Here is a 14,715-nt window from a genome sequence, read left to right as displayed (position 1 = left end):
GCTGCGACAACATGAGCTATCGAGGAATCTAAAAAGTAAAAATGTGTGTATTAACCCATTAGTGGCCACTAGTAAACGGGTCTTAAACGGGTACTTAAACACCCATTGGCCCTTAAGGGGTTAATGTGTGGGAGGGCAAATCACGCGACACCAAATTCCATTCCACAATGTTGTATCAAAGACTATAAAATATTGTATACTACTACTGTATTGTACTATTGTATAGTCTTTGGTTGTATGCCAATCCTCGAGATGCTACATCTACATATATACATTTATGCCTCACCTTTTTTCAATACACCTTGACAGCGGCGGTGATAGGTAACTCTTGTCCAGCCCTGGGGCGTGCAACAGCTGTTCACTTATTTTGTTTTGGCGGGAATCTCTTGTTTTGGAATTTTTGCGAAATAATTTTGCGATTTGTGCCAAAGAATGAATCAGTATCCCGATGAAGACGAGGAGTTTGAGCTGCAGTACCAGGATGAGTTGGAGTTGCTGGAGGATGTGCCGCACGAGTACGATGCGTACGACGGGCCGAGCACGTCCCGGCAAGCGGCGGCCAAGCAAACGAAAGCAGTCAAAGATGTCTCGCGCTTTGAAAACTCCACCCTTTGCTCTCCGCAGCTGTCGCAGATTACCTTTGGGGCCACTCAAATAGAGAACGATGATGGAGGCGGAGGTGCGGGGGGTGGACCAGTGAATAGGCGACTCTTTGGCACGCCGAAAGGGCCGCCGATGGGACGCGGCTGCTCCACGCCATTTCAACGCATGCCGGCCATACAGGAAATGGATGCAACTCTGCCGACCAGCAACGGATTCAAAGAAACGGAGGCAGTGCCTCTGCTCAATGCGGCCGCCCAGCAGTTGCAGGAGCTGGGCACGCGTGGCGTGAACAAGCGGCGTCTGGAGCGGGATCTCTTTGGCGACATTGATGATCTCTTCCATGAAACCTACGAAGATCCGCTGGTGAAAAAGGCACGTACCGAGGAGCAGCGTGACAACGAGGCCATTCAGAGGATCGTGGAGCTGCGCCGCAAGAAGCAGGAGTCGACCAAGACCATCCGCAAGGATGATGTCAGTCGTCTGAAGGCCTTGCTCGATTTCCAAAGAAAGAATCTTTCGTACGAGATACCCAACTGGCCGTTTCTGCCCATACAACGCAGCGATCTAGAGCGCATCTACGTGCGTTTCCACTCGGAAGAGTACGAGAAGCGGCAGCTGGACTTGATCAGCGCTCGGGGCGCAGTTGTGGGCAGTCTGCTGGGCGACGCCAAAGAAAAAGTCTGGCAGGAGGCCAACGAGCTGGTGAGTTGGATGATTCCATTGGGAGATCAATGATATAACCAGTCCCTTCCTTAGGTTCTTCGTCGACTGGCTCCTGACACACAGCCAGCGATAGCTGCTCCTTCGACTGCAGTCCCGGAAACGGGACGCCTCTGGGTGGACAAGTACAAGCCAAGGAAATACATTGACTTGCTCTCGGATGAAATGACCAATAGGAGTCTCCTCTACTGGCTGAAGATGTGGGACAAGGTTGTCTTCGGGAAACCCTTTCACAGCAAACAGGAACAGGAGGCAGTCACAGGCGGAGGACCAACAGGTGGTGGTGGTGGAGGCGGGGCCAATACCCAGCTAAATAGCTTCAACAAGCGCACGGGAAAATTCGAATCCAATGGCGGCTGGCGGCAGCGCAAGGCTCGTCAGGCGCTCAACACGAATGTGGATGCCATGGGACGACCCATGCAAAAGGTGGCCTTGCTCTGTGGTCCCCCCGGTCTGGGCAAGACCACGCTGGCCCACACCATTGCCCGGCATGCCGGCTACAATGTGCGGGAGATCAACGCCTCCGACGATCGCAGTCCAGAGGCTTTCAAACTGGCCCTGGAGAACGGCACACAAATGTCCTCAGTTCTCAATGCAGACAAGCGACCCAATTGCATAGTTCTGGGTGAGTACGAACCTTATTGTGCCTTCAATGTTTACTTTACATAACATTTCCCCTTTGCCTTCAGATGAAATCGATGGTGCTCCGCGTCAATCCATTGAATATCTGGTCAAATTCGTCAACGATGATGTCCACAGCAAGGCGAAAGCCAAGGGGGCCAAATCGGAGCACAATGTCCTGCGACGACCCATTATCTGCATATGCAATGATATTTACGATCCAGCCCTGCGACCACTCCGCCAGATAGCCTTTGTGGTCACCTTCCCGCCCATTGATGCAGCCCGTCTCGCCGAGCGGTAAGAAGCTTATTAGCTTATTCTTCGATCGATGATGGTGATGATCTCTTTACAGGTTGGGCAAGATTGCCCAGAAAGAGCAGCTAAAAACCGACTTCGGATCACTGATTACGCTCGCTGAAAAGTCGGGCAATGATGTCCGCAGCTGCATCTCCTCCATGCAGTTCTTCAAGTAGGCCACCCGAACATTATTTTCAGTCCCATTTTATCTAAATCAATACCCATTTTAGTGCCCAAAAGCAGAGTCTGACGCTACAGGATGTGCTGAACAACAACCTGGGACAGAAGGATCGGCATCAGGGTCTTTTCACTGTGTGGGACTCCATTTTCAGAGTAATTTTTTTCATTTCAATGCCTTTCAGCGTGATTTTACATAGAATATTTTCAGATACAACGTCCCAAGAAACAACTGCAGACGGACACTAATGGCACTGGCGATGAGCCCGCTTTGGTTACAATGACCAACATGTCCGTGGCCACGCGAGTGCGCAATGTTATGGATGTGGTCCATTCCAGTGGGGATTACGAAAGGTTCGATTAACGTCTCTTCTCTCTGTCTCTATAAAAGTGTCATCACATTCCCATTCCATTCTGGTAGACTCACTCAAGGCGTGTACGAGAACTATCTGCAGCAAAAGATGCCCGATCCAAATTTTACGGGCGTTTGTGAGGCCTTGAATTGGTTCTGCTTTACGGACATACTGCAGCAGCAGATCGGCAGGCAGCAGAACTACAGTATCTATCCATATTTGCCGTACGGCTTTGTCGTCTGGCATTTACTCTTTGCCACACTGGCCTGGCCGAAAATTTCATTTCCCACGCGTGGCTTTGAGGTAAGATGATGCAAAAAGATGATGACTGCATGGCCCCGAGCCACATTATTTCTTTTCATCGCTGAATGCAAGACGAGTGACGAGCAGGCTCTCCTTTGAGGCAGGCTCATGTATTATGCAGGCATCATTAGCTGGGGCAAACATCCCCAGCAAGGACCATTGGAAAGTGCATAATCAACACAATCAAGCCATGTAATTTCTTGTCCATTATGTGCCTCAAATGCAATCACAAGATTAATGAGAGTTCTGCATAGATTTCGCACTGTGTACACAAAGCCAAAGCCACCACAAAATCCACATTTCCTTCTTTGCAGTTCACACAGAAGAGCACCACACAGCGCAACATCTTTCAGGCCTTGCGCAAAGGTGTCACCCCCTCCGCTGTGGGTGTGGGTCATGGCAGGATTCTGCTGCTGGATACCGTGCCCATGCTGAAGAGGATTTTGTCGCCGCAATTGCGCTCGGTGACGGTGAAGCTGCTGTCCCCCAAGTGAGTGTCTATCTCCTTTGTTGGATCCATCTTTTAGATCTTTTTCTTAACGCTATTATTTCTTTCAGGGAACTGCAAGACTTGAATCACACCATTGAGGTTATGCTGGATCTCGGCGTGACATTTGTTCAGGTCAAGTCCCTGGAAGGACATTATGTGTTTCAACCAGAGCCCGATCTCGATGCACTCATCGCATTTCCAGGTTAATAATGAACACAACATCAAGAAATTTCTCTTCTTAATTATTCGGCTGTGTTTTTGATAGGATTTCCTGGCCTCACTGTATCCTACTTCGGTCGCCAGCTACTAGCCCGCGAAGTGGCCCTGGCACGCATCCGTCGAGCGGCACCCAAAGAAGGAGAGCCATCGGCAGTAGCAGCAGCGTCTGCAAAGAAGCAGGCAGCTAAGACCGCAGCCACTTCGCATCTGCCCAATCATTTGCAAACATTGAAACCGAAACCAATTTCCGCTTCAAATGTGCGCAGCAGTGCCCCCAAACAGCAGGTGGGTCCAAGGATTCGGATGCACCATCAAGATTTGCATGTCTTGCATTTACTTAGCAGCAATTTACTTGCAAATTTTCCACGCTAACAAAGAGACTACCATTCGCATATATTTCCCAAGGAGGGTTCACCTTTATGCCCCTTTTAAGGCTTCCTTTTCTCACATTTTCCTCTTTGGGCAAATCCCAGCAAAGCTAATAACCCATAAGGGGATTCCACCGGCATTGTCATCGGGGTCGTAATGTGGGATCACGACAAACCAACATTTATTGCCCATCTTAAACGAAAGCGACTTTGTGGGGTATTTTATGCTGCGAATGCTTCTTGGCTTTCGTTCTAATGCCATACAGTTTATATTTTAGCTTGTTTTTATTCAATTTTCATATGATATAAAGTTTATTTGTGCTACCCAAATATTCCTAATATTTATAATTTTAATTTTTTTTCAGCTCACTAAAGACTTTTTCGGTCGCATTACCCACAAAACATCCACAGCTAAACAAATAGATGAAGGTAAGTCATTTTCCCGTGTGGTTTCGCATATATATTTTTTTTAAATTGATCATTTTGTGTATTAGCCAAAACCGATGCCATTGTGAAGAGCCCAATTTGGTATCGCTATAAGGAGGGCTTCAACAACGCTGTACGCAAAGACGTTCATCTGCATGAGCTGCTTTAGAATATCCCTCTTGGAATTTACAAATCCCTGCCTTAAAATTATTTATTAAAACTTTAAAAATATTGAAAATGAAAGCACGTGTCACGGAAGGAATGGCTGAAGACAGTACAACAGATTTATGAGAAAACTAAATATAGTTAAGAACGATAGATAGCCACGATACCCTTAAAAATTCAACACCATTTTCCATTCATTCCAACAATTCGGATCTTCATGGTATATCAGAGTGTACGATTATATGTATTTTATACGGGTATTTCCAGTATACTTTTAAACTGGATCTGTGGATCTTATTGTGTCTAGATCTCCGTTGTTAAAGCTTGCACATATCTGAGCTTCGATTAACCGAAGCGCTATTTTCTTATCTTATTATCATATCTTATATACGTCTAAGCTCGCGTGTGATATATATATTTGATATCGTATATCCCATAGATGTATGGGAGTGATCAAAGAGCGCTTGTTGTTGGGCAAGGGACATACATATTGTATATTAATATTAATCTCTCGCTGGAATGGATACTGATCGCTACAAAAACCTTGTCTGCAGAAGTAATTCTAAAGACAAACCGAGGGACAAACAGCAGTTGTATTGCTACATATGTAGCCTGTGGATGTTGATTAAGCTAATATTTAATTCGTTTCTAGACCACTCTCTGTTCACTTGTTCCCACTCACTCTGTTCCCCATCTTCCTGGGATCGTAATCCGGCAGCTGATATACTCGTATTGTGAATATCTTTCAACTTTTCATCCCATATTTGCCAATGAGGATGAATGTTTTGCTTTAGTAAGCAATACTTATGGCATTTGTGCTGGGCCCTCGTATAGGGCGGCATTTTCTTATCGCTGGGAGCTCGCGACGGGTTGAATCAGCCGACGAGGCATCGCGACTCGACGCACTCACTCACTCAGTTGCCCGCGCGTTGTCCAGATGTCTCGAAGTATGCCTGCGTTCGTTAGGCTATCGCTGGTGCTGGGGCTGGTGCTGCTGTCGCTGGGGAGCCTACAGCCCATAGAGGCACGTTTCTTGCCCCCAGGCCTGCCCGTGATACCGAGTGAGTAGTGGGAGGAAGAGGGTCGGTCCATTTCCGACCCACATTTCTTATGAGCTTCTGTTGTGCTTCGTCAGATATTTGTAAGCAGCCACCGCCGCGGTCTCTGGGTATTTGCACCATCCAGATCGAGGGCTTCTACTACGATCCCGCCACCTTGGACTGCCAGATGTACTCGATTGGGGCATGCCACTCGACGCCGGGCCAGAGCTTCGGCGATATCCAGGACTGCGTCGCCACCTGTGTCCATGGCGTTAGACGCAACAAGGATTTGTATGTGAACGAAGGTTGAGATGATTACGATTCGGAGAGAGTTTGTTGAATAAAAAAAATATCAGCATCGCGTCAGCGTCTGAACAGCTAACAAATTGCGTCTAATCCGTAATCTATAAATTCTGGGAATGTTCTGTTCTGCCCCCTCATGACCCGTGAGGTAATTGTATTTATTTTGTAGCACTATCGGATTTATTGGCTATGTAGCATGTGGCTTGACAGTTCGCACAAGTCGCTTGAACATTGAACAAGACTAGGATTATTATATTGTATGTACTCTATAAGCAAAGGAGTGCGTTCGGTTTGGGAGAAGATCTATAAAGACTACGAGTATTTATTTGAAAATAAATATGAACGATGTGTATCCAACAGCGATATTTAGTGAGGAATTACATTCCATACATTCCTTAAATTTTCTTGCTGGAAATCTGTAAACTCTTTCTTAAATTTGGACATTAGTGGACTGTTTTGTAGTTAGTTTTCATAATTTTCCGAATATATGTTTCATCTTTTTAAAGCACTAGATGGTTTTTGAAAAATATCTCTGTACAACTAAATAACTATTGGCTTTTCATATGGGATATCTGATGTGTTCTATGAGCTGTATAGTAAGGGTATCACCAATTCGATTTGTCTGTACTTTTTGGCCTATCAGTTGGTTGTATTTTTGTTTCGTTGGGAGCACCTCGATGATTATTTCGGCCTTCTGCAACAGGCACTCGCCAGTTTTAGCCGGAAAGTCAATCCTCGTTCCCGTCCTCATCGACGACATCATGAGCATCATTATTGATCACATGCAAAAAGCGCTGGACGCGGCGTAGTGTCATGTCGTTTTGGGCCTTATCAGTTATCGGTGGCAGCAGCAGCAGCAGCAGAAGCAGCAGCTGCGGCAGCGACGGCGGCAGAAGCGGCCTGATTACAAATATGTGTGCCTTCTGGTGGCTTTTGTTCGAGGTTTCGAGTCGAGTTCGCGACAATCCAAACGCCAGACGCTCCAGCTCCAGTCAGTGACCAAAACTGTGGTATAGAAATTGCGTTATTTCTTGTGTCTCTTGCGAAAAATTTCCAAAATTACCTCAGCCAAAGTCCAGAAAGGACCACTACAACTTAGAGAAGGGAAAATATTTCATATCTGCAAACAGAAATTGCAAAAAACCGAACGATAATCCCTTGGCTGTTGTCTGAATTTTCGACTTGGGTTCGTGGACTGTAGCTGAACTTTGCAGACCTTTTGGGTATAAAAAACCCATAAATTCCATTCAGAAATCAAGAAAACGAAATACGAAACATTGCCAGACGGACGTGTGTAGATCGGTCGATCATCGGCAATAGCTATATACTAGAGGTTGAAATCCCAATCGTTGTAGAATCGACAGACACTACGTTCGGTCTCTTATATATGGCGACGAGCGGCTGCTGCGCATTTGTACTCGCATTTGACTTAAAAAACAACAGAATTGGCAGTGTTTCCATTACCAGAGAGAGTAAAACTGTACCAGAGGCCACAGAGCTGTATCAACTGTGCCAGAGCTGACAGTGGAAAAGTATACAGTTAAACCAAAAGGAATATCAGATCTGATCAGCTTCTCCAGGAGGAGAGTTTAAAAAGGTTCAAAGAATCTGTACAATAGCTTGGATACTTCCAATCCGCGATTCAAAAGTATTCCCAAAATGAAAGCCAACAGCCAACTGAGGATAACCGTGTGGCTCTGTGTGATCCTGACAATGATCCAGGACCAAGCAATCGAGGCACGCTCCCGTAAGTGTTTTCTGAAAGCATATTCCCACAATGTTCCAACTAATTTTGTATAATTTTGTGATTAGGTGATCTCTGCACGGTGCAGCCCAGCACGAATGGACTCTGTGTGCCGAGCACTTTGGGAATCTACTTTGATGTGGAAACGCAGCATTGCCGATTTTTGGGCTGCGGCAATAAGCGGCTCTTCGCCAGCCTCGAGGACTGCGAGAAGATATGCAACAGCATAAAACATGTTAAGTGGCGCAGTCGATCTGGTGGCAATGAAACCACAAAATGAATATACGTTAAGGATTTTTTTGTTTGAAACAATTCTGTTTGCGTTGTTTTTAATACTCGTGTCTCGTGTCTAAATTCAAACATCACGGCAGCTAAACTCGCACTCGGCCTTGTTCGTAAAGCGATTGTCGTTGCCGCCACATCCGCCGTAGATGAAGGGCTCGCACTGTCGCTTCAGGGGATTGTAGGCATAGCTCTCCACATAGCCAAAGCACCTTCCACTGATCGTTGGCTGCAGGCACAATTTCACTGTACGATTATATAAATGAATTACAATTAGTCGGAAAAATTATATTGTTCAATGGTTCTTCTACCTCGCTTCGAGGCTGCATCTGTCTGTGGCAGTGGGATGATCACTTGCAGCAATAGCCAGTACCCCAGACCCACAAGGAGCCATCGAGCATCCATCATGTCACTCTCAGGCACTCATTCAGTCAACCGTCACGTTCTTTGGCCAGCAACTCACTGAGCATCAAACGGGGCTCAGGCTGTCTCACCGCCGATTTGTGTGTTTACAAATTCGTTCAAATGTTGTTATGCTTTGTTTTTTTGCCAGCATTCAACATTGACCAAGTTAATGGCAAAGTGTGGAGAGGTTAGGCAGTGGAAACAAAGGTGCTACCTACTCGGCTGGCACGATGCTTAGACTTTGCAGGTCTGAAGCCAATTAGTCTATATTTTCCTATAGCATTGTGAGAGCAAGGTAAAAAAATTCTCCGAAAGGCGAATGTTTGAGTTCGTAAAAGGTTCTTCATTCGATTGATTATAAAACTATATTATTCCATTATTGTTTGATTGAAAATGGACTTCAGTAAATTGAATTCTATCTTTTTCGTAAGATAATCTTATTTGGTAATTTAATTTATTCAAAAGGTAGCCCACGTTACGTGATTTTAAATCTATGTATATTTTTTATCGATATGTGATCAAGCAATAACAATCGCTCTCTGAAAGTACTGGGTACATCATATATTGAATGTGAATAAGATAGTCCTATTCCTTTTCTCTTATATTATATCTCTTCTATTTTTCACCTATACGATCTATAGAGATCAGCATCCTATATGCCTTCCCAAACGAACATACCCTACAATCGCTCTCATAATAAACACCGCTCGCACAGAGAGAGATGACGTAAAAAAGACTTGACGGCAAAAGGCAACAAAAACAAAAACATGTTCCGCATATCAATGGCAACAACAATTCGAATCTCTCAATACAAAATAACAAGTGTATCTGTATGGAATATATACATATATATGTACGTACTAAAGATTGACAATGTTGGTGGATTGCCAGCGAGAAACGAGATTTCAATTTCAGTTTCAATTTGAGTTTCGGTTTCAACGTTGAGGTTGAGCTTCAGAGAGGAATAAGAATTGACAGTGTTTTTTGCTCTCTCTGTCTCTATGTCTCTCTCTTTGGCTTGCTCTCCCTCTATTTCTTTCTCTCAGTGTACCTCTCTTTCACTCATTTTCACTGGATATCTCTGGGGTTTCCGCCCCACGGCTATGGTAATCGAGAGACTCTGGGGACTTTGTTTGGGCCGTCACTCGTTTAAGGTCTAGTTAATTGAATCAGGCAATAAATACCGATTTGGCACAGGGCATTTTCTCTAGTCCAAGTCCCTAATTTAGTAATTAAACGTAGTTCAGAGATAGAGGGAGAGAGAGACAATTAACATCTGGGCGCTCAGAACGGGCAACATTTCAATTATTTCAAGTAAATTAAACAGTTAACTGAATTGTCACCTCAGACAGACATTTTCACACACATGAGCGTCACATTTTGGCCACTCCATTCCCGTCCATTCCATCACTGGCCCCTCACTCTCACTGTCCTTGTGAGCTAATGAATAAATAGTACTCCCTCTACGGATAACACCTCATCAACATCATCATACTCGTACCATCAAGAAGGAGGGCCATGCCATGTCTCATCATTGAGCGATAATTGAATTTGCGCCATGTATTAACACCTGCTAACGTTTTGTGTTGACCATCTTCTCTTGGCCCTAATATGACTCTAATTATGACTGCTGCCCTGAGCACCGAGCCCTGAGCCCTGATGAGCTGCAGCTGGAGCATGTCTGTCATAGTCCTTTACTCTCTTCAGTACAGACAATTGGCAATGCAATTTTAATGAGCCCCCCGGAGTGCAATACTCGTACAGATAATATTTGTCTCAGCTAGCATTAGCCATGCCCAACTTGAGTCCCTTACTTGAAATTTGCTATGCAAATTGTTGCAGTTAATGTTAATGTTAATGGCAGAGTTCATGTGTTGCTGTTATACCCACATTACACGACACATTACCCAGACCTACGCCCAATCAAACGCATTCGGGAAACACTTACACTACGTGCCCAAGCATCTAAGTTATCTTCTTTCTTTTTCCAAGTGCTAATTGGTTATTCATCTGTCAATCAGCTGATAAATTCTACTCAGCTGTGATGGGAATATATAATTGGCAAAAAAACACAGCTATTGATTTTATTCCTTATCTCAATCTCGGTATCAACCTTGAACGATTCGGGGAATTTTTTATATTCTTAGAAAATCTAAAGGGAAAAAAAGAAGCAGTTCTCCTAATCTTGGAATCGAAAATATTTGTCTGTCGTTAAATTTTGGCTGCTTAAAGCGTAATAGATTTTAACATCTTTTTTCAACTGGAAAATTTCGCGGTTTCATTATTATTATTTAGCCTATTTCGCGTTTAGTGAAAGGAGTTCTAAGTATTCTAGACTTCGGGGCAATCACCGGGACTATTTCCATTTCCCATTTAATTTTGTTTGCTCAACATTCAACAGAGTTTCTTCAATTTTAGAAGAAATTAGCTAGTGATGAATATGACGGATGGATTGTACATGAAATATAAGCAAACGTTTTTTTAGGACCTGTTGGGAAACTATCTCATTTTTCAGAACAATCCCAATACATATTTGAGTTTTAGTACCTTTTGATTTTTCCTCCATCTCTAACCTTCGACTGTACCTGAGAGCCAGCACATCATCATACTATAAAATCTCTCTATTTATGTAAATCACATAATTAATATTTCTCGCGCTCAATTTGAGTTAAACGCTTCGCTTAGCTTAGCACAGGGCAAACATGAGAGAGAGACAGGGAGAGAGATATGAGAGCTACACCTATACTGCTATAACCATCACTGAACTCGGCTCAAAATATGAATATAGAACATTTCGTTCAGTTCAGTTCACATTTGCAGCTATTAACGATCAGTTATCAGTACCACAGACAAAGGCAAAATCATGCGGATGACCCAGTTTTTGTGCTTTGGAGCGACACTTCTTTTGTTCAGCCTGATGCAACAGACACAGGCGGCAGCCACATCCAGCAAAAATAGCAATAGTCCGGGAATAGTAGCCCAGATACAGCCCAATCCAGTAGGAAATCAGGCTCCCAATCCGACCACAGTGAAACCCCAACAGCAGCGACAACAGCAAGGTTCGTTTGGGCGTTCCATATTCCAATGACACAATTTAGAGCCAATATTCCGCTTATCCTACAACAGATCCCAAGTGCCTGCAACCCTTGGACCCGGGTCCCTGCCGCATGAGTCTGGATCGATTCTACTACAACAAGGATACAAATTCGTGTCAGACCTTCAAGTTTGGTGGTTGTCGGGGCAATGACAATCGCTGGGGCTTCCGTCAGACCTGCGAGGATGCTTGCCTCATCAAAAAGTGAATCGAGATCAGTGGAAGATCGATCCATTAATTATAGATAGGATATGAGATTTATGGAGAAAAGGCATAGATACAACAAAGGAATAAATAGAGCGAAGAAATTATTTCAGTTAATAAATGTTCTCGAAGGAGTTATAAAACATAACAACCCCAAAGTACTAAAACATCGATTACATCGTACTTATATTATAAGAACTATAGTTTACAGTCTTTCCCCAAGAACAATCATCGTTTCTATTTGAATAACTCTATGGCGGGTTCGTGTTCGTAGTTGATCAATCACTTAGTGAGACGTGAAAACACCTGATAATCACCTGGTGATCCATTGGTTCACACCACACCCCGTTCCGCCTTCTTTACGTGACTATCGTAGCTATCATCGAGCTTTGCGGAAACTACTCGTTTGCTCGTATCGGAATATGATTTTATATACTTAGCATATCAAAAGCCGGGCCATTATTAATATGTTGGCTATTGGCTGGAGCATTGAACTGCAGCGAAGGTTGGACACTGCGAAAGTTTCTCGGAACAGACAGAGTCGTCTGAGCGACATCGGTGCCGTGATTTACATGCGACAACGAATCAGTTGGGCAAATACTCCAATCCGATCCGATATAAAAAAGGCACACAAAAAGAGCAATAGCTATGGAGTACGTGAGCGGGTGTTGGCGGCTCTGGTGACGCACCACGATATATGAGTAGTATGAGGGGTATTTAAGCCTCGTTACGGCACAGTGCTGTTGTCATTCGCAGTCGCCCAACGGAAACGAAATGTGCTACAGATACAGCTTTATTCTGGTCATCGCCAGTGCCCTACTCCTGGTGAGCACCCTAGCAGCCCCACCCTCCGATGTGGTCGTTGAGAAGCAGGACTCTGTTTCGGGAGAGAAAGTTGTGGATGTTCCCGAGGATTGCCACCAGCCCAAGGAGACGGGACGCTGTTTTGCCCTATTCTATCGGTATGCCTACAATGTGGATACCCAGGCCTGCGAGGAGTTCGTCTACGGTGGATGTGCCGGTAATGGAAACAACTTCGAGAGCAAGGATCTGTGCGAGAAGGCCTGCCTGGGCCGTGCGGCAGTCACTGAAATCTCTGCGACCACAGAACCACAGAGCAGCGACAGTGATGTGACTACGGAGAGCAGCGGTGGCAGTGCCTAAACTATAGTTTATTTAGCGCATAGTATATAGGTTTATTAATGGCCTCCCGACCAAGCAATTAAGTCATCTCCCATCCCCACACAAATGTAGTACCTACCCACAATACACATACAAACTATGTATATTTACTTAGTATTTTAACAAGCACTTGTTAATGACCCTCGCGGTTCACGAGCACATCGATAAGCAGCCCGTGTTCCAGTCTGCGAAAGCGTATATAGCTCGGTGTTAGACCTTCGATGGGCATTAGTCGTCGTTCCACAGCAGCTGGAAGAGTTTGTACTTTCAAAAAATCAATTCCACAATGAAGTTCCTTGCTATTTTCGGCCTGATATTTGCCATGCTGGGCCTAACCCTGGCCTTGAAGGATCGTAAGTCTACAGGGAGAGATTCTATTCGAAACAGATTGCCATTCCCAACTTGAATGTTCTCCTTTTTAGCCATCTGCGAGCTTGAGGCTGGCGTCGATGGCAATGGTCTGATCAAGTGCGCTGCGTTCATGCCGAAGTGGAGCTACTACGCCGACAGCAATCAGTGCTCGGAGTTCGTCTATGGCGGCTGCGGTGGCAACGATAATAAATTTGGCAGCCAAGCGGAATGTGAGGAAAAGTGCAAGGAATAACTAATCCCCTACCCCATTTCGACTCTGATATGATTTACATATGAGAAATAGAATAAAGTGTTTTATTGAATTACAATTTGAATTACTAGATTACATTGGATATATTCATTGCGTTATTGGGAAAAACATTCCACATTGAAAGCTTTCAGAATTAAGGAAACTTTTCGTTTTGGAAGACAAAAAAGAATCCCTAAAACTATTGTGAAATTTGTGAAAAATAGACAATTCATATAAACATAAAAGTTCACCTATTTTTTTACATTTAGAGAAATCTATAAACCCCGAAATATAAAGAATATTCTGATCAACCAGAATAAAGAAGATAAGTTCCACCTACGTCTCGCCGCCTCTCTGTGTCTCTCTCCACCGCCTGCTCTCTCCCAGTGAGATCCGTACTCGTACTCTTCTGAGGCTACTGTTTTAAGCTTGGATGACCTTATTGAGAAGACTGCGTCTATCAAAATTTCCTTGGGAACATGTAAGATTAATGAATCTGGTGAACATTGTCGGAATCAGATTACAGTACTTATGAGTTTTTCTCCCTAATGATCACACAATGATAATGCGAGTTCGGAGACTTAATAGAATGAACACCGAGTCGTTACAACACGGCGCTCGTCTAGGTTAAGGGTTGGCTGATTACATTCATTGTAATTTCGTATAAAGTGTGCAACTGTTCCCTAGCTTTAGCTCACATTAAAATGAAGTTCCTGCTGCTGCTGGTTGTGTTCGCTACCTTTGTGGCTAGTTCCTTGTGCCTGAAGAACGGTCTGTCCTCCTGAGATTTCATACTGTCCTATAACTGAAGTATATCCTTTGATTTCGATAGCTATTTGTGGACTTCCATATTCCCAGAATGGAGATGGGGTTAGGGCCTGTCTGGCCTACATTCCCAGTTGGTCCTACAATGGAAGGACATGCGAGGAGTTCATTTATGGCGGATGCGGTGGCAATGACAATCGCTTCAATTCTCAGGCTGAATGTGAAGCTAAGTGTTTGGAATAAATTTTGTAGTGACTTAAAGTGAAAAATAAATGAGTGGGACTTTCCCCAATGAACAAAATAACACTCCAATTGCACTCCAATTTTGACCAAAACTAAGTTATTCTCGTTGG

At 44.3% G+C, this 14,715-nt stretch overlaps 8 protein-coding genes across 8 annotated transcripts; 7 read left to right on the top strand and 1 right to left on the bottom strand.

Annotated features, from left to right (window-relative positions):
* The first annotated feature begins 389 nt into the window (after nucleotides 1-389).
* LOC6589047 (chromosome transmission fidelity protein 18 homolog) lies at nucleotides 390-5,662 on the top strand. Its single transcript, XM_026988687.1, has 12 exons — nucleotides 390-1,305; nucleotides 1,360-1,948; nucleotides 2,013-2,241; nucleotides 2,297-2,413; nucleotides 2,472-2,574; nucleotides 2,630-2,772; nucleotides 2,840-3,074; nucleotides 3,389-3,564; nucleotides 3,633-3,766; nucleotides 3,830-4,068; nucleotides 4,517-4,580; nucleotides 4,646-5,662. Exons 1-12 carry the CDS (start codon nucleotides 433-435, stop codon nucleotides 4,744-4,746), a joined length of 3,003 nt encoding a protein of 1,000 aa, XP_026844488.1. The 5' UTR covers nucleotides 390-432; the 3' UTR covers nucleotides 4,747-5,662.
* A 2-nt stretch (nucleotides 5,663-5,664) lies between these two features.
* LOC6589048 lies at nucleotides 5,665-6,168 on the top strand. Its single transcript, XM_002014927.2, has 2 exons — nucleotides 5,665-5,803; nucleotides 5,878-6,168. The coding sequence occupies exons 1-2, from the start codon at nucleotides 5,680-5,682 to the stop codon at nucleotides 6,090-6,092; spliced, it is 339 nt and encodes a 112-aa protein (XP_002014963.1). The 5' UTR covers nucleotides 5,665-5,679; the 3' UTR covers nucleotides 6,093-6,168.
* Nucleotides 6,169-6,977: 809 nt separating this feature from the next.
* LOC6589049 lies at nucleotides 6,978-8,141 on the top strand. The gene is made up of 2 exons (XM_002014928.2): nucleotides 6,978-7,832; nucleotides 7,898-8,141. Exons 1-2 carry the CDS (start codon nucleotides 7,745-7,747, stop codon nucleotides 8,107-8,109), a joined length of 300 nt encoding a protein of 99 aa, XP_002014964.1. The 5' UTR covers nucleotides 6,978-7,744; the 3' UTR covers nucleotides 8,110-8,141.
* Nucleotides 8,121-8,717, bottom strand: LOC6589050 (chymotrypsin inhibitor SCI-I). The gene is made up of 2 exons (XM_002014929.2): nucleotides 8,423-8,717; nucleotides 8,121-8,357 (listed from the first exon to the last, which is right to left on the bottom strand). Exons 1-2 carry the CDS (start codon nucleotides 8,517-8,519, stop codon nucleotides 8,185-8,187), a joined length of 270 nt encoding a protein of 89 aa, XP_002014965.2. The 5' UTR covers nucleotides 8,520-8,717; the 3' UTR covers nucleotides 8,121-8,184.
* A 2,634-nt stretch (nucleotides 8,718-11,351) lies between these two features.
* On the top strand, nucleotides 11,352-11,857 carry LOC6589084 (kunitz-type U1-aranetoxin-Av1a). The gene is made up of 2 exons (XM_002014930.2): nucleotides 11,352-11,575; nucleotides 11,643-11,857. Exons 1-2 carry the CDS (start codon nucleotides 11,380-11,382, stop codon nucleotides 11,816-11,818), a joined length of 372 nt encoding a protein of 123 aa, XP_002014966.2. The 5' UTR covers nucleotides 11,352-11,379; the 3' UTR covers nucleotides 11,819-11,857.
* Nucleotides 11,858-12,565: 708 nt separating this feature from the next.
* On the top strand, nucleotides 12,566-13,113 carry LOC6589085 (kunitz-type protease inhibitor 3). Its single transcript, XM_002014931.2, has one exon. It carries the CDS (start codon nucleotides 12,589-12,591, stop codon nucleotides 12,976-12,978), a length of 390 nt encoding a protein of 129 aa, XP_002014967.1. The 5' UTR covers nucleotides 12,566-12,588; the 3' UTR covers nucleotides 12,979-13,113.
* Nucleotides 13,114-13,183: 70 nt separating this feature from the next.
* Nucleotides 13,184-13,682, top strand: LOC6589086 (male accessory gland serine protease inhibitor). The gene is made up of 2 exons (XM_002014932.2): nucleotides 13,184-13,349; nucleotides 13,419-13,682. The coding sequence occupies exons 1-2, from the start codon at nucleotides 13,283-13,285 to the stop codon at nucleotides 13,598-13,600; spliced, it is 249 nt and encodes an 82-aa protein (XP_002014968.1). The 5' UTR covers nucleotides 13,184-13,282; the 3' UTR covers nucleotides 13,601-13,682.
* Nucleotides 13,683-14,285: 603 nt separating this feature from the next.
* Nucleotides 14,286-14,666, top strand: LOC6589087 (male accessory gland serine protease inhibitor). Its single transcript, XM_002014933.2, has 2 exons — nucleotides 14,286-14,368; nucleotides 14,430-14,666. Exons 1-2 carry the CDS (start codon nucleotides 14,302-14,304, stop codon nucleotides 14,603-14,605), a joined length of 243 nt encoding a protein of 80 aa, XP_002014969.1. The 5' UTR covers nucleotides 14,286-14,301; the 3' UTR covers nucleotides 14,606-14,666.
* The last annotated feature ends 49 nt before the right edge of the window (nucleotides 14,667-14,715 follow it).

The sequence above is a fragment of the Drosophila persimilis genome, unplaced genomic scaffold (genome assembly GCF_003286085.1).
Source record: "Drosophila persimilis strain 14011-0111.01,24,50 unplaced genomic scaffold, DperRS2 tig00000191-arrow-pilon, whole genome shotgun sequence".
Taxonomy (NCBI): domain Eukaryota; kingdom Metazoa; phylum Arthropoda; class Insecta; order Diptera; family Drosophilidae; genus Drosophila; species Drosophila persimilis.
This window is presented reverse-complemented; position numbering and strand designations above follow the sequence as displayed.